Source organism: Urocitellus parryii, chromosome 9 (assembly GCF_045843805.1).
Source record: "Urocitellus parryii isolate mUroPar1 chromosome 9, mUroPar1.hap1, whole genome shotgun sequence".
Taxonomy (NCBI): Eukaryota; Metazoa; Chordata; class Mammalia; order Rodentia; family Sciuridae; genus Urocitellus; species Urocitellus parryii.
Window position 1 is genome coordinate 134,328,856 of NC_135539.1, and position 22,072 is coordinate 134,350,927.

At 36.8% G+C, this 22,072-nt stretch overlaps 1 protein-coding gene across 1 annotated transcript in view; it reads right to left on the bottom strand.

Moving 5' to 3' along the window:
* Cep350 (centrosomal protein 350) overlaps positions 1–22,072 on the bottom strand; it is a 165,887-nt gene that overhangs the window by 53,516 nt on the left and 90,299 nt on the right. Inside the window, exons 26-27 of the mRNA XM_077803041.1 lie at positions 7,457–7,603; positions 3,469–3,626 (exon numbers count right to left, since the gene is read on the bottom strand). Coding sequence (XP_077659167.1) covers positions 3,469–3,626; positions 7,457–7,603 — 305 coding nt within the window. The remainder of the gene's footprint in view (positions 1–3,468; positions 3,627–7,456; positions 7,604–22,072) is intronic.

Here is a 22,072-nt window from a genome sequence, read left to right on the forward strand (position 1 = left end):
ATTAAATTGCTGAGGTTGGCTCTAAACTCGTGATCTTCCTGTCTCAGCCTCCTGAGCTGCTAGGGTTATAGACATGTGCCACTATATCTGATGCATTTCATCATTTTTCTAAGCAAATTGGGAAGTATAGATGAAATGGTTAAGATGTTTTGACACTACCAGCTATTTTTTTCATGCTACCTTGGTCTGTAATGAAAGGTAAAACCAAAAAATGCTTATACTTTTTATATTAGAAAGTACTTCCTAATTAAAAACATATTTAAGTCTGAACATATTCATGAAACTTTCCTTAATATGCTTCTTCTGTCAGTGAAAATTTCTCTTTCCTTTCTTAACTTCCTTAGCAATAGATCTCCATATACTTTTCTAAATGATCCTTCCATGCATTCTATTTTCCAAGTAAGACTGTAAGCTTTTTGAAGGCAGGGTTTGTATCTTGGTAACCCTCAGAACTTAGCATATTCACAAATTACTCAATAAATAATTGCTGAGGGAACAACCACATAATTAACTTGTTACACTGAAGAACAAGCAAGCTACTGTTAATAAATGAAAGAAAAAAATGTGTGGTGTCTTATTTTAACTAATGCAGCACTTCAGAGCTTCATATGCTCAGTAAACCATTTTCCTGAAAAGGAACTGGCAAAATAACAGAAGTCACCCATATGTTGCTTTGTTTTTCGACAATAACTGTTTCATAATTACAGGTAACCCAGTGTTATTATAAATAATGTCTGTCACAGTAATTAACAAAACTCAAATTCACTTACAAATAAGACAAAAGGGAAGGTTGTTCATTCAGTGGCTTAGGTTTACAGTGTGTCTTTTACAAACCTGTTTTCATTATTACTAATGTCTTTCACATTTTGAATTTCTTTTTGCTTTTCACTATATTGAAAAATGGAAATTACTTATAAATGTCAATTCAATAACTACGTCAAGAAAAGTCATATGTTAGAAATATAAAGTTTACTGAAGGCATTATTGTAACAGTGAAACATTAAAGAACAAATCTTTTACCAAGGCCAAAAGTGATAATATTGTTTAAAAAATATATGTTATAAAAACTAGAGTTCAGAAGGCTAACAATAAGCAATGACATATAATAAAAAAGTTCTCCCAAAATGTTAAACTTCTTAGGAAGGATGATTACTCTTTGACAGGTACTTCATATCAATAAAACAGGTCTGACTGCCTTTGCAAATCTATGAAACAAATAATAGTACCTGGTTACAACAAAGCAAAGGTTCAAATAATTTTATTATTAGTCATCTACTATAGTAAGCTAACTCCAAAATCAAGTAACTCTTCACTTCTTGAGCTGACATTCCAACATCAGTTGGAGCTGAAGGAAATCTTAACTCTAAAATTTTCATAATATAAATGGCATTTAAATGCCAGTCTTCCCACTACTTTGTTCCAGGGATAGAAAACAATACTGTAATGCACTATGTTTTTAAACACATAACCAATTTCAGAAAATACTCTTGTTCATCCCTACCACAAACTCAACTGCATTGCTTCAGACATCAGATTAAGAAATCACGACTAGGTGTGGTGGTGTATGCCTGAAATCCCAGGAGGTGGAGGCAGGAGGATCAAAAATTCAAAGCCAGCCTCAGCAAAACGCAAGGTGCTAAGCAACTCAGAAGACCCTGTCTCTAATAAAATACAAAATAGGGCTATGAAGGTGGCTCAGTGGTCGAGTGCCTCTGAGTTCAATCCCTGGTACCCAAAATAAAAAGTCACGGAATGTTTCAAGGATTATTCTCCTTGACAAAGTCTACTCTAGTAGTTGATAAGTCAAGAAATACAAAAATTATAGTGATTAATATTTGGATTCTGTGACAACACTTGGAGCAGTCAATAAATTTGTTATTTAGGGTTTTTAACAGATTTAACCAAATCTAAAATAAGCACCACAGAAACTGACCTCACAGACTAAGATTAGCAATTTCTTCTACAGGTGTGGTTAAAATTTTAGAATACCATTCATAGAGACTAGCAATGAAGGTTTTACTGAAATATAAAAGCAAGGGATCAGTGGGAAAAAAAATTACCCCTACTTTCCCGCAACATTTACCATTCAAAGAGACTTGGAGGCAGATATAAAATGTCAAATCAGTGATAAAAATTATTCTAATTTTGAATTCAAAGATCTATGAAGCAATGTCTCTATAGACTAGTGGAAAATTTTAATCAAAAAAGGAAGAATGCATTTTTCACCTAAATTTCAATAAATTCTTATTTAAAGAAACTTTACTTGACTTATCCCACAGAAATCATCTAAAAAGAAGTATTCACATGTATAATAATATTTAGTTTTTACACTGATAATTTTTTTTTTTTTTTTAACTAGGAATTGAACCCAGAGGTGCTTTAGCACTGAGCTACATCTCCAGTCCTTTTACTTTTTATTTTGCGAAAGGATCTCGATAAATTGTTTAGGGCCTCAAACATGGGATCCTCCTGCTCATTCAGTGGGATTAGAGGCATCTAGCACACATGAGGCACTGGGTTCAATCCTCAGCACTACATAAAAATGAAATAAAGATTATGTGTCCACCTACAACTAAAAAAAAAAAAAAAGAAATACCAACATATAATTGCACTTAGAGGAAATAAGGAATTTTACTCAATAATCACTTGACTATCCTAAAACTAATTAAACCAAAGGTAGGTGTCACATATAAATATAAAACATTATTAAATTTGGCCAAAGGATCTCAAGATAACAATTTAAGTTCTGTCTGAGTGGTTCAAATTGCTAACTTAAAATGGCAGTCAGTAAAAATTTCTAATGATTCTCTTTCCTGTATTCAGTGGGTTTCAAGGAAGCTAAATATGGGATAGTGATTATAGAGGCAAGTATACAGCCTACAAGAATCTAATTTGTAACCATATTTAATTTAATGAATACTAAAAGAGTAAACTATCACATAAATGTAATTTTATATAATCAAATCTTATATGAAACTGATATTTTTTAAAAAATAATTCTTTAAAATTCCAGTAGGATATTTTTTAAAAAATAATTCTTAGAAATATTTTGGAAGAATATTAGAGTGCAGAATCATTCCACACCCCAGAAAAATCTCAGAAACTGACAAGGTAAAAATTTTGTTCTACCATTAAATTAAGCTTGAGAATTGCCAAAGATCAAAAGGATGTCAATTCAATATACCATTAGTTGCTCCCCAAGTTGGTAGACATATGCAAAGAAAGGGTACATATTCAAATACTACTTTGGCTTTTTAATAAGGAAACTATTTACATCAAAATGAGAAAAACTGTTTCATAAATAAGATCTACAGTTAATTAACTTCTAGGTTGATCCAACATTTCTGCTAAAATGTTACTGAATCCATCAAACATTTTATCTTGATCTATGCAGCATATTAAAAAATGTCATTTGTTCTTACTACTTGCAGTGTAACTAAACAGGATATATTTATAAAAATGAATTACTTCTCATCCATGCGGCTTCTCATTTTCTTCAGTTTCTGCATGATACTGCTAGTTTCACTGCTGGAGATTGAGATGGGAGAAGGACTACGGGTCTCCAAATCAGTTGGTCCAGGACTAGTTGCCTTATTATTTTTTGTATCATTATCACTATGAGAGTCCTGTAAACAAAAAGAAGCAAACTTTTATTGGACTTCAAAAGGATCTTAAAAGATCTTAAATACTGTCAATTCAAAATTAAGTTTAAATTTAAAACAATGTTTCTAATAGTAATTAAAATTAAGACATAATTACCTAAAAAAAGACATAATTACTTAAGGGACAAAAAATATACTACACACTTAAAAATAATTAAAATGGAGCCTAGGGTTGTAGCTCAGTGGTAAATGGCTTACCTAGCACAAGTGAGGCACTGGGTGTAATCCTCAGCACCACATAAAAATAAATAAATAAAGGTATTGTGTCCATTTACAACTAAAAAAATTTTTTTAAATAAGAAAATGATTAAAATGGGAAATTTTATGTTACGCATATTTTTATAGACTGACTATATCACTTGTAATTTTAAAAATTCACAGAACTCCAAAAAGAAATAAAAAACTTCTGCCAGTAATAATCTAGTTCCTAATTGTACTCTTGTTTTTAAAGTTAAACCACATAAAAGGAACATAAAACTTGACACTATAAATATATAAAACACATATGTACAGACACAAAGACTGAACAAAAGATGTAATAACTTACTCTAAACATACTAAGGGATGGATTTTTTTTTTTCCTGGAAGAATTCCTTATGGAAAACAGTATTTCACAAATTAAAAATGTTTGTAATGAAAACATTTAAAAACTATTGGTTTAATCAATACATTATTTCTGATAAATAAAAAGTGAAACTTTTTTCTTAGTATGTCTTAAATTTTAAGGCAGATGGGTGGGAATAATTATGGAATAATTATGACTATTTTTATTTGTGAAAAATGCAAACAAAGGACAGTACTTCTTTCCATTCTGCTTCCTGAACTACACAGTCTTAAAGTCATCAGATGGAGCAGAACAAGGCATGTAAGTGTTCATGTGAGGGTAGAGGGAGACAGGGGCCAAGAGTGGGTGTGATTATCTGAGTGAGATGAAGACAGTATCTCATGCACCAGGGCAGCCTGAATGGGGAATCAGAGTCTAAGCAGGGCAACAAGAATGTCTGTGTGGAAGTAGGTCAGCACATGATGTCATGAGTTCAAACACAGTAAGGATGGCTTCCCCACAGTGAACTCCCTGGCATAGGCGTCAGAGTCCAAAGAATGGAGGAACAAGGAGATAGGGAAGTCAAAGGGAATAGGGAAGGGAATAGGTAAGTCAAAGCCCAAACACAGAGAGAAGGACATTCACCAGTTATCTGTCAGATAAGAGAATTCTGAAATAGAAAACAAACAACAACAAAATAGTATGAAAGTTGTGGTGTGGAATTGGAAGTATACGTATAAACTCCTGATTTTATTTATACATGTTTATTACACACACACACATACACACACACACACAGTATGTAGTTAAAACTAATATTTCTCAGAGATTTATTGCTTAGGAAGAGTAAAACCTAAAGAGCAATGAACAAATCATATTTTGGTTTCTAAATAATCTTCCTCAGAATATCAATTAATTTTAAGGGTGAGGCAGAAGTTCAAAATGATCCTGAAACATCTTGTTCCAGAAAGCATGTAAATACTCTGGGATGATGAGACATAGCAAATGGACAAAGAAATCTGTGTGGAGAAGCTTTTAATAGCCCAACTTGAGACAAAGTGAGCATCACATAAATAATAATAGTAACAGATTGAAAGCCCAGGTAAAATAGGAACTCATGAGTTAATTTTGATAAAGGTAAGAGAATAAATTTAAACTATGCACAAGACATTTGCATAGTTTCAAAAATATTTCTATGTGAAATACCTATTAATGCTGAAGGGAAAGAAACTTTGTAATTAAGTCTGGCAGATATCACTTTAATCAAGTGATCATCATCAATAATGGAATCAATCAAAATTATGTGCCACCTAAATGAATGCAAAAAGAATAACATTGCTTCTATGATACACCGGCCATAGATGCACAACCTGAATCTAGTCATGAGGTAACATCAGACATAGCTCAGTTAAGGAACATTCTACAAAATAACTGACATCATATAATCTTTTTTTTTAGTTGTAGGTGGGCACAATACTTGTTTTTTTTTTTTTTAAGAGAGAGAGAGAGAGAGAGAGAGAGAGAGAGAATTTTTAATATTTATTTTTTAGTTCTCGGCGGACACAACATCTTTGTTGGTATGTGGTGCTGAGGATCGAACCCGGGCCGCACACATGCCAGGCGAGCGCGTTACCGCTTGAGCCACATCCCCAGCCCCAACACAATACTTGTTTTGTTTATTTATTTATGTAGTGCTAAGGATCAAACCCAATGCTTCCTCGCATGTGCCCAGTAAGTGCTCTATCGCTGAGCTGCAGCCCCAGCCCCCTGTCATATAGTCTTCTAATGTATCAAGGTCATGAGACTCAAGGAACAATTCCAAATTGAAGGAGACTAAAGAGACATGAAAACTAAATGCAATATGTGATTCTAAAGTTACTTTTTCTATAAAGAATATCATTTGACAAGTGAAGAAATTTAAAAGGGCTGTAGATAAAATGGTAGCAACGTATCAATATTAATCTGTTAGCAACTTATTGTCAAATGACTTAGAAAATTAGAAATCTTTGTACTGTTTCAAATTTTCCTGAAATTTGGCACTATTCAAAATTTAAAGTGTATTTTAGAAATCAAAGTGGAGATATTAGATTTTTAAAAGTTATACTTCTATATAATTTAGGGTTTTTCAGCACAGTATACTGACACTTTATTTATTGATTTTTTTTATTAAATGTTTTTTTTATTTTATTCATTTATATGTGGTGCTGAGAATTGAACCCAGTGCTTCACACATGCTAGGCAAGCACTCTACCACTAAGCCACAACCACAGCCTATACTGACACTTTATAATACCTTAGAAAAGATCCAAATTTTGTTCTTGTCTAAATATCTCCTTTGAATCTTACATCATTATAATATTAAAGCCAGATAGCTAACATAAATAGCAAAAAAAGAACAAAATGGTCTCTTATTAATTCTGAGGAATGTATTTGGATTGATGAGCAAATCTAGAGCTTTCTGTCCCAAATTTGTTCATAAATGGAAAACTGCCACGTCCAGTGCAGCCAAACTCTAAGTTTCTGTGAGGGGCAATGGGGGGGGGGGTAAGAAAATAAAGACTAACACAGTTTGTGAAGATAAAATAGCTGGGATCAGGCAGAGTGCTGCTCTCTGATGGAGAAGCAGATCTAAAGAGTTAACACCAGCTTTATTTATATACATCTTATTATCGGGTTAAAGACTACGTAAGCATTATTTTTTTGTACTTAGAAAGTTACAAAACTATAAACATCTATGCAGCTTTTCCACAGTTGTAATCCATAGTTGCTGTGTGCAGTGTTAAGTGGGCAGGCTCAGGAGTAGCAGAGCTGGTGAAACACTGTGGTTGTCTAGCATTCCTTTATCCCTGGAAGCTATGTGCCTGTGATCAAGATCAAAGCTGATAAGACTCTACCACAGAGCCTCCTCATACAGGGCATTAAAATGGCACCTAGGCATCCTATGTCCTTGCACAGAAACATTTCCAGGCATCAAACAAGCCACAGCCACAAGGTCATCAAAGACCCCCAATCTCAGTCACTGTTCTCCACAGAAAACATTTTAATCTAATATCAGAACCATGTGGCCCTTTCAAAACATGAATATTTCATGGGGTGGGAGGAGATTCTCATTAAACATAAAGACACATACATAGAACTTTATCCTAGTTTGTTATTATATTACACTATTTCAACATGAGGTGGAGTAAGCCACTGGCAAGCAACATGGGAAAGATCACAAACTAACTAATAATAATTTCAAGTAACTTACCAATTTACTCTCCCCTGCAGACTTCAACTTCTCCTGCAATTTTATGGTGGTCTGTCGGATCCTTTCTATCTCCTCCTGCTGCTTAAGGATCAGCTGCCTTTCCTTTCGAGCTGCCTTGTTGGCTTCTTGAAGACGTTTAATTTCTGCCTAAAAGTTTAAAGAGTTAGGAGAGGAATTGAGATTTGAAGGAGACAAATCCAAAGTAATATTTTAAAAAGAAAAATCCAATCATATATATTACAATAAACATATATAGAATTTCTAGGTAAACATAATAACACTGAAAAACTTCAAAGTAGTGAGTCTCACAGAAACTCATTGCTAAATAATTTAACGTGATTCCTTAATTTAAATGATTATTAATTAAAACACAATGATAATTTCATAGTCCTTCTTAAACTTAACATACCTTTCACACTTCTCCATAAAAGTACATGGCCTTTACATCTACCTGTGTTTAACAAATGCATATCGACTAAACTAAGTAATGTAAACATTATTCCTTTTTTAATATTTATTTTTTTGTAGTTGTTTATACACAATAACTTTATTTTATTTATTTTTATGTGGTACTGAGGACCAAACCCAGGGCCTTGCACGTGCAAGGCGAGCACTCTACCGCTAAGTCACAACTCCAGCCCCATAATGTAACCATTATTATCCACAACTCTAGCCCCATAATGCAACCATTATTCTAATGCTACACGCTTAGACCCTTACAATTTTTCACTATTCAAAATAATGCTTTAATAATACAACTGTTTCATACTAAGGAATAGTTCTTTAGAAGAGAGTCATAGAAATAGGATAAACAAATCAAAGATGATGAATCATTTTATGGACCTTTGCTTTCAAAAAAAATTATAGGCTGGGATTATGGCTCAGTGGTACAGTGCTTGCCTAGCATGTGTGAGGCACTAGGTTTTATTCTTAGCACTACATATAAATAAAACAAAGGTGCACTGACAACTAAAAATATATTAAAAAAAAAAGAACTGTTCCCACTTACAATGTCATCAGAAACATTTAAGACTACATTACACTAATCTCTCTTCATCTAACTTTGGCTGTTAATAAAACAGGCAAAAATTGCCATACTTCACTGCTTATACCTGTTTAAATTTACCTGTCCTTGTTTTTCAAAATTTATTTAAATCTGTCTTCTTATCAATGAAGTAGACCTAACAAGACACTAAATTTTTTTTTTTTTAAAGAGAGAGTGAGAGAGGAGAGAGACAGAGAGAATTTTTAATATTTATTTTTTAGTTGGCGGACACAACATCTTTGTTGGTATGTGGTGCTGAGGATCGAACCCGGGCCGCACACATGCCAGGCGAGCGCGCTACAGCTTGAGCCACATCCCCAGCCCCAAGACACTAAATTTTTTACTTATTAGTTTAATCATGTTTGAAAGTTTTTTTGAAACCATCTGAAAACACAGCAAAGTACATAATAAAGATTCACATTTACAAAATTCCAAATTAATAATTGTTAATATTCATATTTTCTCCTACTTTTAAAATTTGTACAGAAATATATTACTAACTTGTAAAATTTGTAAACAAATAAAATATTGCAGAGAAAACTATAATATCATGCTACAACTCCTTTGGAGGTAACCATTATCCACATAAGTTTGGTATGTATTCTTCAATCACATTCTTTTTTAAATTCTTCTAAAAATATTTATGTTTATTTACTAAGAAACATATTCCATTTGTTTGTAGGTTTTAAAATATTTTACAAATAATCTCTTGTGTACGTATTTACTAGATAGCATTTTTGTTTGCTTGTTGTTTTTTTTTTTTTTCCTGGTGCTAGAGATCAAATTCAGGTCTCTCACATTCTAGGCAAGGAAGCACTCTACCACCGAGTCACAGCCCAAAGTCAGATATTACTTTTGCTATCCCTCCATGCTAATTCACACCTTCTAATAATACTGTATGAAATCATGCTGGAGGAATATACATTTCATTTTCTATTACCTATATGGTTGGATTTTAAAGTTGTTTTTATTATTTTACTATTACAAATAATGATGCAATGAACAGTCTTACATTTTTTGTTTCCTTGGGGGGAAATTTATGAACTTCTCTGGAGCAGATGCTCCCTGAGACCCCTTCAGGGTAAAACTAATTTTATAATACTAAAGATATTTTCTCTTTTCCATTCCAATGAGTACATAACAACTTTATATGATTTTAAAGACAGTAACTACATTTTCTACAACAACAACAAAAAAAATTAGTGAAAAAAATGACATTCAGGTTTTTGCAAATCTGTTTATTGTCTGGCTTGATTTTTTAACATCAAGCGTTGGTCAATTGGAAAATCTGTTCACTGCATTATGCAGATTTTCTAAAGGTTGGCATATTTCCTTAAAAATCAGATTAATTAATATCACCATTAAACTCAAAAGAAAAACAATTTAATATTGGGTAACATATAAAAATGTTTCATGGTTTTGACTTTCTTTTAAAGCTTGCATATTATCATTGGTAACATATATTCCAAGTTGTTTTCTTTGAAGTAATCAGGCACACTTGGTTCATTTTTAAGAAAATACTGTCAAATAACTAAATCTGAATGAGCAATCTGCTGGTGAATCATGAGTAAAAATGGCATTTCAGGGGAAAAATACAGCTAAACTTGAAATTCAAACAAGTGCATAAATACTTTTCCTTGAGTTAATTACTGTACTCTAGTATCTAGCATATGTGACTAAATCTAAATCATGGTTTTGCCATTTCTGTCACACAGAACATAGAATATGAAATAGACTTGTCCTCAAAATCAAGATAAGGGCTGGGGCTGGGGCTAGGTGGCAGAGCGCCTGCCTAGCGTGCATGAAGCACTGGGTTTGATCCTCAGCACCACATCAAAATAAACAAATAAAAGACATTCTTTCCATCTACAACTACAAAAAAAATTTTTTTAAAAATAATAGAATAAATATATTTTACTACCTAAATCAGGACATTATTAAGCATAACTTGTGCTCTATACTGAGGTATCTCTTAGCCCTTTTTATTTTATTTTAAATTTTGAAAATAGGGTCTCGCCAAACCGCCTCAGCCTCCTGAATTGCTGGGATTACAAGCTTGGGCCACTGGCCTGGTCTGCAAAACTTACTTTTCAAACTGCAAGTGTGTGGCAATGAAGAACATAACAATCACCGAACAATCTGGTGCCCTGAGTTATGCTAAAGCACCAGCAGTTCTACTCAGACTTGTTTTTGCATCATTTGTTCAAAATGTTGACACAGTGAAATGGACAAGTTCATATTCTAGTTCTCCTCCCTGGCACCCCCCAGCCCATTACTAGGGATTGAACCCAGGGCTTTGCATATGACAGGTAAGTACTATATCACTGAACTGCATATTCACAGTCCCCTAGTAGTACCATTATGAAAACAGTTCTGAGATTCTGAACCAACCAATACATAAATTCACCCAATTTGAGCCTAGAAAAAAATCTATATTTTTATAGGGTATTCTAGGAGGAAAATGTTTGTTTCCTTTCTGTTATAGTTGGGATAGGTGTCTTTCAAAGGTCTACATGTTAAAGTTTTGGCCACCAGCTTGTGGCACTACTGAGAAGTAGTGGAACATTTAAGAGGTGGGGCCTAGGAGGAGGAAGTTAGGTCACTAGGAGCATGCCTTTGAGGGGGATATTTGAACTCCAGTTCCTTCATCTCTCTCTTTCTGTTTCTTGGTCACTGTGAAGTAATAGTTTCCTTTTCTTAAGATGAACTCCATTATCAAAGACCCAAAGGCAACAGGGCCAAACCGAAACCTCTGAAATTATGAACCCAAAAAAACCCTTTTTTCTTATTAAGGTGATTTACGTTAGGTACTTGTTATGGTAACAGAAAGCTAACATATCTCCTGAAAACAGGTCATAAGGTTGTACAAGTGAATTGTTTACTCTGAAATGGTGACTTGTATAAGTGAAATTATTTGCATAATTTAAATGGCTATTTTATATTATGTGAATGTCACCTGGAGGAAAAAAGAATAATTTGTTCTATTTTTCAGAGAGTTGTGACAAACTGCTTATAGCTATCTCACTACCAGATAAAATAATTTGTACTGCTACAACAGAAACAAACATCTTAATACATATATTCTTACACTCTCATACTTTATACTCTATACAGCAACTTTCCAGCAGCAACCACTTGGATTAAAGAATATTTTTTGGTTAAAAAGATAATTCGCGGGGATCCAACATGGCGGCCGGCGAGGAAGCAGCGACTCCAACGTCTCCACTTTAACGGGATATGAAAGACTCATCGAAACAGCTGCAGCCTAGCTACGGAGGAACTTCTAGCATAACTTCCTTAAGAGGAGAGCTGCCGTGAACTGGTAGGTTTACTCGAAGTGACAGGTTGCCCCAGAGAAGTGGATCTTGGAAGGCCACGCGGGCACAGAGGTCTAGTCCCCCAACCATCGCTCCGGCAGGCGGCTCCCCCTGGAGGCCTAGCTCTCACCCTGGGAGAAGCGGCCCCACCCGCCCGGTTTCTAACCAGGTGGCCTCAGCTACTTGGAGATAAAGGTGCCCTCGTGGTGGGTGCAGAAGTTAAGTCCTGCAGACGCCAGCCACCTTTGCAACCCGCGGGATCCCTGAGCGGCTTGGCCCGCCCCGCCGGAACCGGCAGTCCTCCGACATACAGGCTCCCCCGGGAGGCCTAGCTCTCGCCCTGGGAAAAGCGGCCCCACCCGCCCGGTTCCTAACCAGGCAGCCACAGCTACTAGGCAATAAAGGTGCCCACGTGGCGGGTGCAGAAGTTAAGTCCTGCAGACGCCAGCCGCCTTTGCAACCCGCGGGAACCCTGAGCGGCTTGGCCCTCCCCGCCTGAACCGGCGGCGGGTGCAGAAGTTAAGTCCTGCAGACGCCAACCGCCTTTGCAACCCGCGGGATCCCTGAGCGGCTTGGCCCGCCCCGCCTGAACCGGCAGTCCTCCACCATACGGGCTCCCCCGGGAGGCCTAGCTCTCGCCCTGGGAAAAGCGACCCCACCCGCCCGGTTCCTAACCAGGCAGCCACAGCTACTCGGCAATAAAGGTGCCCACGTGGCGGGTGCAGAAGTTAAGTCCTGCAGACGCCAGCCGCCTTTGCAACCCGCGGGATCCCTGAGCGGCTTAGCCCGCCCCGCCCGAACCAGCGGCGGGTGCAGAAGTTAAGTCCTGCAGACGCCAACCGCCTTTGCAACCCGCGGGATCCCTGAGCGGCTTGGCCAGCCCTGCCCGAACCGGCAGTCCTCCACCATACGGGCTCCCCCGGGAGGCCTAGCTCTCGCCCAGGGAAAAGCGGCCCCACCCGCCCGGTTCCTAACCAGGCAGCCACAGCTACTCGACAATAAAGGTGCCCACGTGGCGGGTGCAGAAGTTAAGTCCTGCAGACGCCAGCCACCTTTGCAACTCGCGGGAACCCTGAGCGGCTTGGCCCGCCCCGCCCGAACCGGCGGCGGGTGCAGAAGTTAAGTCCTGCGGACGCCAACCGCCTTTGCAACCAGCGGGAACCCTGAGCGGCTTGGCCCGCCCCGCCGGAACCGGCAGCGGGTGCAGAAGTTAAGTCCTGCAGACGCCAGCCACCTTTGCAACCCGCGGGATCCCGGAGCGGCTTGGCCCGCCCCGCCTGAACCGGCAGTCCTCCGCCATACGGGCTCCCCCGGGAGGCCCAGCTCTCGCCCTGGGAGAAGCGGCCCCACCCGCCCGGGTCCCAACCACGCGACCGCAGCTACTCGGCGATAAAGGTGCCCCCGCAGCGGGTGCAGGAGTTAAGTCCTGCTGATACCAGCCACGTTTGCAAGCCGCCGGCACCCAGTGCGGCTTGGCCCACCCCGCCTGAACCGGCAGTCGGCCTCCACCATCCGGGCTCCCCCGGGAGGCCTAGCTCTCGCTCCGGGAGCAGCCCCCTGCAAGCTAAGCGAACCTTTGACCCATCGGGAGGTTAGGCCCAGCAACCTGCGGAGTGATAGAGGTGCCCCTCGTGCCTGCTGGGTAGGCGGACCTTTGACCGACCAGCAGAGCAGACCTAGGGCCTCCCAGCGTGGTAGACGGATCACACCAATTGGAGGAGGATCACAGCCACTACATGCCCTGCAAGGGTGATTATTCAACTATACAAGAGCAATATAAATAAATAGAGGGAAAATTTCAAAACACAACAGTTTCACCAAGCAGAAAGAAACGCCAGCAGTATGAAAAGACAAGGAAAGAAAGGACCACAGGCAATGCAGGTCAACTCAACTTTAGAAGAGGTAATAGGTGCAACAGATGGAATGTCAGATAGAGAGATCAGGATATACATGCTTCAGATGATCTGGAGTCTCAAGGAAGACATGAGACAGCAAAATCAGATAATGAAAGATCACATTGACAAACAAATCCAGGAAGTAAAAGATCAATTTCACAGGGAGATAGAGGAAATAAAAAACAAACAAATAGAAATACTAGAATTGCAGGAAAAAATAAACCAACTTAAAAACTCAATTGAGAATACTACCAGCAGAGTAGATCACTTAGAAGAGAGAACATCAGACAATGAAGACAAAGTATTTCAACTGGAAAAGAACATAGACAGCTCAGCAAGTCTGCTAAGAAACCATGAACAGAACATCCAAGAAATATGGGACAATATCAAAAGACCAAATTTAAGAGTCATTGGGATACAGGAAGGCACAGAGCTCCAAACCAGAGGAATACACAGCCTATTCAATGAAATAATACGAGAAAACTTCCCAGACTTGAAGAATGAGACAGAATCCCAAATCCTAGAAGCCTACAGGACGCCGAATGTACAAAACCATAAGAGATCCACACCTAGACACATTATAATGAAGATGTCCAACATACAGAATAAGGAAAGAATTTTAAAAGCTACAAGGGAAAGGAAGCAGATTACATTTAGGGGTAAACCAATCAGGATAACAGCTGATCTCTCAACACAGACTCTGAAAGCTAGAAGATCCTGGAATAACATATTTCAAACACTGAAAGAAAATGGGTTCCAACCAAGAATCGTGTATCCGGCAAAATTAAGCTTCAGGTTAGAAGATGAAATTAAAACCTTCCATGATAAACAAAAGTTAAAAGAATTCGCAGCTAGAAAACCATCTCTTCAAAAAATCCTTGGCAAAACATTGCAGGAAGAGGAAATGGAAAATAACATTGAAAACCAACAATGGGAGGTAGGACAGTAAAGGGGGGAAAGTAGTCAAAGAGGATAACAAATCAGGTTTAGTAACATCAACAAACAAATATGGATAGAAGTACAAACCATATCTCAATAATAACCCTAAATGTCAATGGCTTAAACTCACCAATTAAGAGACACAGGCTAGTAGAATGGATCACAAAACAAGACCCAACAATATGCTGTCTACAGGAGACGCATCTGATAGAAAAAGATATCCATAGACTGAAGGTGAAAGGTTGGGAAAAATCATACCACTCATATGGACAGCGGAAACAAGCAGGCGTGTCCATACTCATATCTAATAAAATAGATTTCAAGCCAAAGCTAATCAAAAGGGATAAAGAAGGACACTTCATACTGCTCAAGGGAACCATAAACCAACAAGACATAACAATCATAAATATATATGCCCCAAATAATGGTGCAGCGGTGTTCATCAAGCAAACTCTTCTCAAGTTCAAGAGTCTGATAGACCACCATACAATCATCATGGGAGACTTCAACACACCTCTCTCACCACTGGACAGATCTTCCAAACAAAAGTTAAACAAGGAAACTATAGAACTCAACAACACAATTAATAACCTAGACTTAATTGACATATATAGACTTTACCACCCAACATCAAGTAGTTACACTTTTTTTTCAGCAGCACATGGAACCTTCTCAAAAATAGACCATATATTATGTCACAGGGCAACTCTTAGACAATATAAAGGGGTAGAGATAATACCATGCATCTTATCTGATCATAATGGAATGAAACTGAAAAATCAATGATAAAAGAAGAAAGGAAAAATCAAACATCACTTGGAGAATGAACAACAGGTTGCTGAGTGACATATGGGTTATTGAAGACATCAAGGAGGAAATTAAAAAATTCCTAGAGTTAAATGAAAACACGGACACAACATATCGGAATCTATGGGACACATTGAAAGCAGTCCTAAGAGGAAAATTCATTGCTTGGAGTTCATTCCTCAAAAAAAGAAAAAAACAACAAATAAATGATCTCATACTTCATCTCAAAATCCTAGAAAAAGAGGAGCAAAACAACAGCAAAAGAAGTAGAAGGCAAGAAATAATCAAAATCAGAGCTGAAATTAATGAAATTGAAACAAAAGAAACAATTGAAAAAATTGACAAAACTAAAAGCTGGTTCTTTGAAAAAATAAATAAAATTGACAGACCCTTAGCCATGCTAACGAAGAGAAGAAGAGAGAGAACCCAGATTACTAGCATACGGGATGAAAAAGGCAATATCACAACAGACACTTCAGAAATACAGAAGATAATCAGAGACTATTTTGAAGCCTTATACTCCAATAAAATAGAAGATAGTGAAGGCATAGATAAATTCCTTAAGTCTTACGATCTGCCCAGATTGAACCAGGAGGATATAGACAACCTAAACAGACCAATAACAATAGAAGAAATAGAAGAAACCATCAAAAGACTACCAACTAAGAAAAGCCCAGGACCGGATGGGTATACAGCAGAGTTTTACAAAACCTTTAAAGAGGAACTAACACCAATACTTTTCAAGCTATTTCAGGAAATAGAAAAAGAGGGAGAACTTCTAAATTCATTCTACAAGGCCAACATCACCCTGATTCCAAAACCAGACAAAGACACTTCAAAGAAAGAAAACTACAGACCAATATCTCTAATGAACCTTGACGCAAAAATTCTCAATAAAATTCTGGCGAACCGGATTCAAATACATATCAAAAAAATTATACACCATGATCAAATAGGATTCATCCATGGGATGCAAGGCTGGTTCAATATACGGAAATCAATAAATGTTATCCACCACATCAATAGACTAAAAAATAAGAACCATATGATAGTCTCGATAGACGCAGAAAAAGCATTCGACAAAGTACAGCATCCCTTTATGTTCAAAACTCTAGAAAAATTAGGGATAACAGGATCATACCTCAACATTGTAAAAGCAATATATGATAAGCCACAGGCCAGCATCATTCTGAATGGAGAAAAATTGAAGGCATTCCCTCTAAGATCTGGTACAAGACAGGGATGCCCTCTCTCACCACTTCTGTTCAACATAGTCCTCGAAACACTGGCAAGAGCAATTAGACAGACGAAAGAAATTAAAGGGATAAAAATTGGAAAAGAAGAACTTAAATTATCACTATTTGCAGATGATATGATTCTATACCTAGCAGACCCAAAAGGGTCTACAGAGAAGCTATTAGAGCTAATAAATGAATTCAGCAAAGTGGCAGGATATAAAATCAACACGCATAAATCAAAGGCATTCCTGTATATCAGCGACAAATCCTCTGAAACGGAAATGAGGACAACTACTCCATTCACAATATCCCCCAAAAAAATAAAATACTTGGGAATCAACCTAACAAAAGAGGTGAAAGATTTATACAATGAAAATTACAAAACCCTAAAGAAAGACATAGAAGAAGACCTTAGAAGATGGAAAAATATACCCTGCTCATGGATAGGCAGATCCAACATCATCAAAATGGCGATATTACCAAAAGTTCTCTATAAGTTCAATGCAATGCCAATCAAAATCCCAGCTGCATTTCTTGTAGAAATAGATAAAAGAATCATGAAATTCATATGGAATAATAAAAGACCCAGAATAGCAAAAACAATACTAAGCAGGAAGTGTGAATCAGGCGGTATAGCGATACCAGACTTCAAACTATACTACAGAGCAATAGTAACGAAAACAGCATGGTACTGGTACCAAAACAGGCGGGTGGACCAATGGTATAGAATAGAGGACACAGTAACCAAGCCACAAAACTACAACTATCTTATATTTGATAAAGGGGCTAAAAGCATGCAATGGAGGAAGGATAGCATCTTCAACAAATGGTGCTGGGAAAACTGGAAATCCATTTGCATCAAAATGAATCTGAATCCCTATCTCTCGCCTTGCACAAAAGTTAACTCAAAATGGATCAAGGAGCTTGATATTAAATCAGAGACACGGCATCTGATAGAAGAAAAAGTTGGTTATGATCTACATACTGTGGGAGCAGGCTCCAAATTCCTCAATAGGACACCCATAGCGCAAGAGTTAACAACTAGAATCAACAAATGGGACTTACTCAAACTAAAAAGTTTTTTCTCAGCAAAAGAAACAATAAGAGAGATAAACAGGGAGCCTACATCCTGGGAACAAATCTTTACTCCACACACTTCAGATAGAGCCCTAATAACTAGAATATATAAAGAACTCAAAAAATTAGACAATAAGACAACAAGTAACCCAATCAATAAATGGGCAAAGGACCTGAACAGACACTTCTCAGAAGAGGACATACAATCAATCAATAAGTACATGAAAAAATGCTCACCATCGCTAGCAGTCAGAGAAATGCAAATCAAAACTACCCTAAGATACCATCTCACTCCAGTAAGATTGGCAGCCATTAGGAAGTCAAACAACAATAAGTGCTGGAGAGGATGTGGGGAAAAGGGCACTCTTGTTCATTGCTGGTGGGACTGCAAATTGGTGCAGCCAATTTGGAAAGCAGTATGGAGATTTCTTGGAAAGCTGGGAATGGAACCACCATTTGACCCAGCTATTCCCCTTCTCGGTCTATTCCCTAAAGACCTAATAAGAGCATGCTACAGGGACACTGCTACATCGATGTTCATAGCAGCACAATTCACGATAGCAAGATTGTGGAATCAGCCTAGATGCCCTTCAATAGATGAATGGATTAAAAAAATGTGGCATTTATACACAATGGAGTATTACTCTGCATTTAAAAATGACAAAATCATAGAATTTGGAGGGAAATGGATGGCATTAGAGCAGATTATGCTAAGTGAAGCTAGTCAATCTTTAAAAAACAAATACCAAATGACTCCTCTGATATAAGGGGAGGAAACAAGGACAGGGTAGGGACGAAGAGCTTGAGACGAAGATTTTCATTAACAGGGTTGAGAGGTGGGAGGGAAAGGAAACGAGAAGGGGAATCGCATGGAAATGGAAGGCGATCCTCAGGGTTATACAAAATGACATATAAGAGGAAAGGAGGGGTAAGACAAGATAATTCAAATGGAAGAAGTGATTTACAGTAGAAGGGGTAGAGAGAGAAAAGGGGAGGGGAGGGGAGGGGAGGGGGGATAGTAGAGAATAATATAGACAGCAGAATACATCAGACACTAGAAAGGCAATATGTCAATCAATGGAAGGGTAACTGATGTGATGCAGCAATCTGTATACGGGATAAAATTGGGAGTTCATAACTCATTTGAATCAAACTGTGAAATATGATGTATGAGGAACTATGTAATGTTTTGAACGACCAACAATAAAAAAAAAAAAAAAAAGAATATTTTTTGGCAAATTTACTCTTTAAGCTATTAAAAAGTATTATAAACATGAAAATCAGTCATTCAAACATTAATATTTAATCTGTTTCAAAACTAAATCACTACACATAAATTAACCAAATTCCACTGCAATCTCTTCTTTCTTAGGATTTTCTGCATAAGTATATCACTGCTACATGTCTATTTATACTTTTGATGTATGAGCATTCTACAGACTATATATATTACATTACTAATTGGTTACTTTAAAATATTTCCATGAATAGTATAATACTGAACATATTATTTGTATACTGCCCTTCTATAAACACAACATTATAATTCTGGTAATGAGGATCTAATGCTAAAGTGTCCAATGATAGCTGTTAGTTAGCTACATGTACATATTGCATGTACAGGTATAGAAGTCTCTATTGGATAGTGCTGATACCTAATGCATTCATTTTCTTACAATATTAAACATTTTTTGTAGATACGTGCTTTGATTCATGTATTCTCTTACTGATGATGTTTGTTTTCCCCTGTACATTTGAAAAGCTTCTTGGATTAAAGAATATTTTAAGGATATATACCAAGGCAGAACTGCTGAATCATATATTCTACATGTCCTTAAGTAAACCTTAAGTAACCTTAAGTAACCTTTATAATAGCTACACTAGCTGGGTGTGGTGGTGCACGCCTGTAATCCCAGCAGTTTGGGAAGCTGAGACAGGAGGATTTCAAAGCCAGCCTCAGTAACAGTGAGGCGCTAAGCAGCTCAGTGAGACCCTGTCTCTAAATAAACACAAAATAGGGCTGGGGAAGTGGCTCAGTGGCCAAGAGCCCGGAATTCAAACACTGATACCTTAAAAAAAAAAAAGGTTTTACTAATTAATAATTCTACCAACTACAGAGTTGAAGTAACAAAAATGGAGACTTAAGAGGCCTCAAACTCACATTCTTCTGAACATCTGTCAAATTCTGAAGCAGCACAGACAGAAAGTTAAGGAACCAAGCCAAAAACCTCTGAGAAGAAATCCTTACAGTGTCTACTGCTGAGAAAAATAGGTTTACCTAGTTTTTGAGTGAAATCCCTGGAGGGCCACAATCCAGGGACAACAGGGCAAAGCAGAGGTAGACTGGAGCTTAACAACTCTGCAACCCTACCTTAACCCAGTGCAGTCCTTAGCCTGGGTTAAGACAAATAGCTGATAACTAACTGTAGAGCAAAAGAAAGGAGGAATCTTCTCTAGGGTGAGAGAACATCAACTGAAGTCTTTGTAATTATTTATCCATAGCATCCAGCACTCAACAAAAAAAAATAAAACAGCCGACAAGGAAGATAAAATACATATAGGAAAAAAAAGGATGGAAAGGTATATTACAACAAAGAATTTTTTTTAAAAAAATGGGAATTATAGGACTAAAATAATAAAATTAACAACTTATTTAGTAGAGTTAACAATACAGTTTGTTTAATAGCTGAAGTAGAAGACACACTGAGAATCCAATAGGTCAATAAAAATTTTTCCAAAGGCTAAGGTTGTGACTCAGTGGTAGCGCACTTGCCTGGCACATGTGAGGCACTGGGTTCAATCCTCAGCACTACATAAAAATAAATAAAGGCAATGTGTCCATCTACAACTAAAAAAAACTTTTAAAAAATTTTTTTCCAAACTGAGGCACAGTGTTTTTTGTTTTAAGAAAATGAAATCAAAACAAGAGAGAACAGAAGAGAGATGTGGTACATAGCAAAAAGGTCTAACATATGTCTAAATGGATTCCCAGAAGGAAATGATAGAAAGAGGGGGCAGAAGCAAAATACAAAGAAGTAGTTTTTTAAAAACTAATAAAATAATCCAACCAACAGATTGAGAAGTTCAGCAAACCTATATAGGATTATTACAAAGGAAACCATACCTAGACACCTTATAGTAAAAGTATTAAAAAACCAAAGATAATTTTTAAAAAATCTTAAAAAGAAGCCTACAAAAAGCAACACTTAAGACAACTGACTTCTCCACAAAAACAATGAAAAGTGATAAACACGGGAAAGTGATCTTTAAAAGTGTTGAAATAATTCTACAAAATATCCTTTAAAAATGATAAAACTAATACACTTTCAAACTAACAAAACCCAAAAAAAATGTGCCATCAATAAGCATGCAATGAAATATTATATTGAAATTAATTTGATTGTGCTTCAAAGGATGCTATTAAAGTGAAAAGAAATACTACAGAATGAGAGAACATATTTACAAATGTATTTTTCTTCTACTTTACAAACTGAAAGCTACTATATTGCAATAGTATAGAAAGTAAGTCACCAATTTTAACTAAGACAAATCTTATTTACTTTAAAACCTTTGTTTTAGGGGCTGGGATTGTGGCTCAGCGATAGAGCACTCGCCTAGCATGGGCAGGACCCGGGTTCGATCCTCAGCACCACATAAAAATAAAGGCATTGTGTTGTGTCCATCTACACCTAATAAATATTTTTTTAAAAAATCATACCTTAAAACAAACAAACAAACCTTTGTTTTAGACTAAAAAGTCATAACTTTTTTTTTAATTAAGTTCGGAATTTTTTCAAATTCACATCATCAGTTATGTTTCCTGTGGTTAATTTTACTTTTAAAAATTATTTTAAGTAATAATCTAATATATAACTCAAATAAACAAGTTTGTATATCATCTAACACAGTAGATCTCACCTGATCAATAAGGGAAAAGAAAACTAGAATCTATTAAATACTTACCAGGTACTGTGAAACACACTTTACATATGTTACCTCATTTAATCCTCAAAACCACCATATGAAAGTATAATCCCCACTCCTACAGATGAGGAAATTAAGTCTCAGAGAGCTACTTAAACTTGACCATGATTATATAGTTGCAACTAACACTGAGTATTTACCATTGTTTCAAGGTCTACTCTAAATTTTCTGCATTAACTCATCTATCCTTCCCTAATGTCCCTATAAAGAATATTACTATTATTGCTCTCAATTTACAGATGAAGAAACTGAGACACAGAAATTAAGTAATTTGTTCAAGGTTATAAAACCTATAATTAGTAGAGCTGAAATGC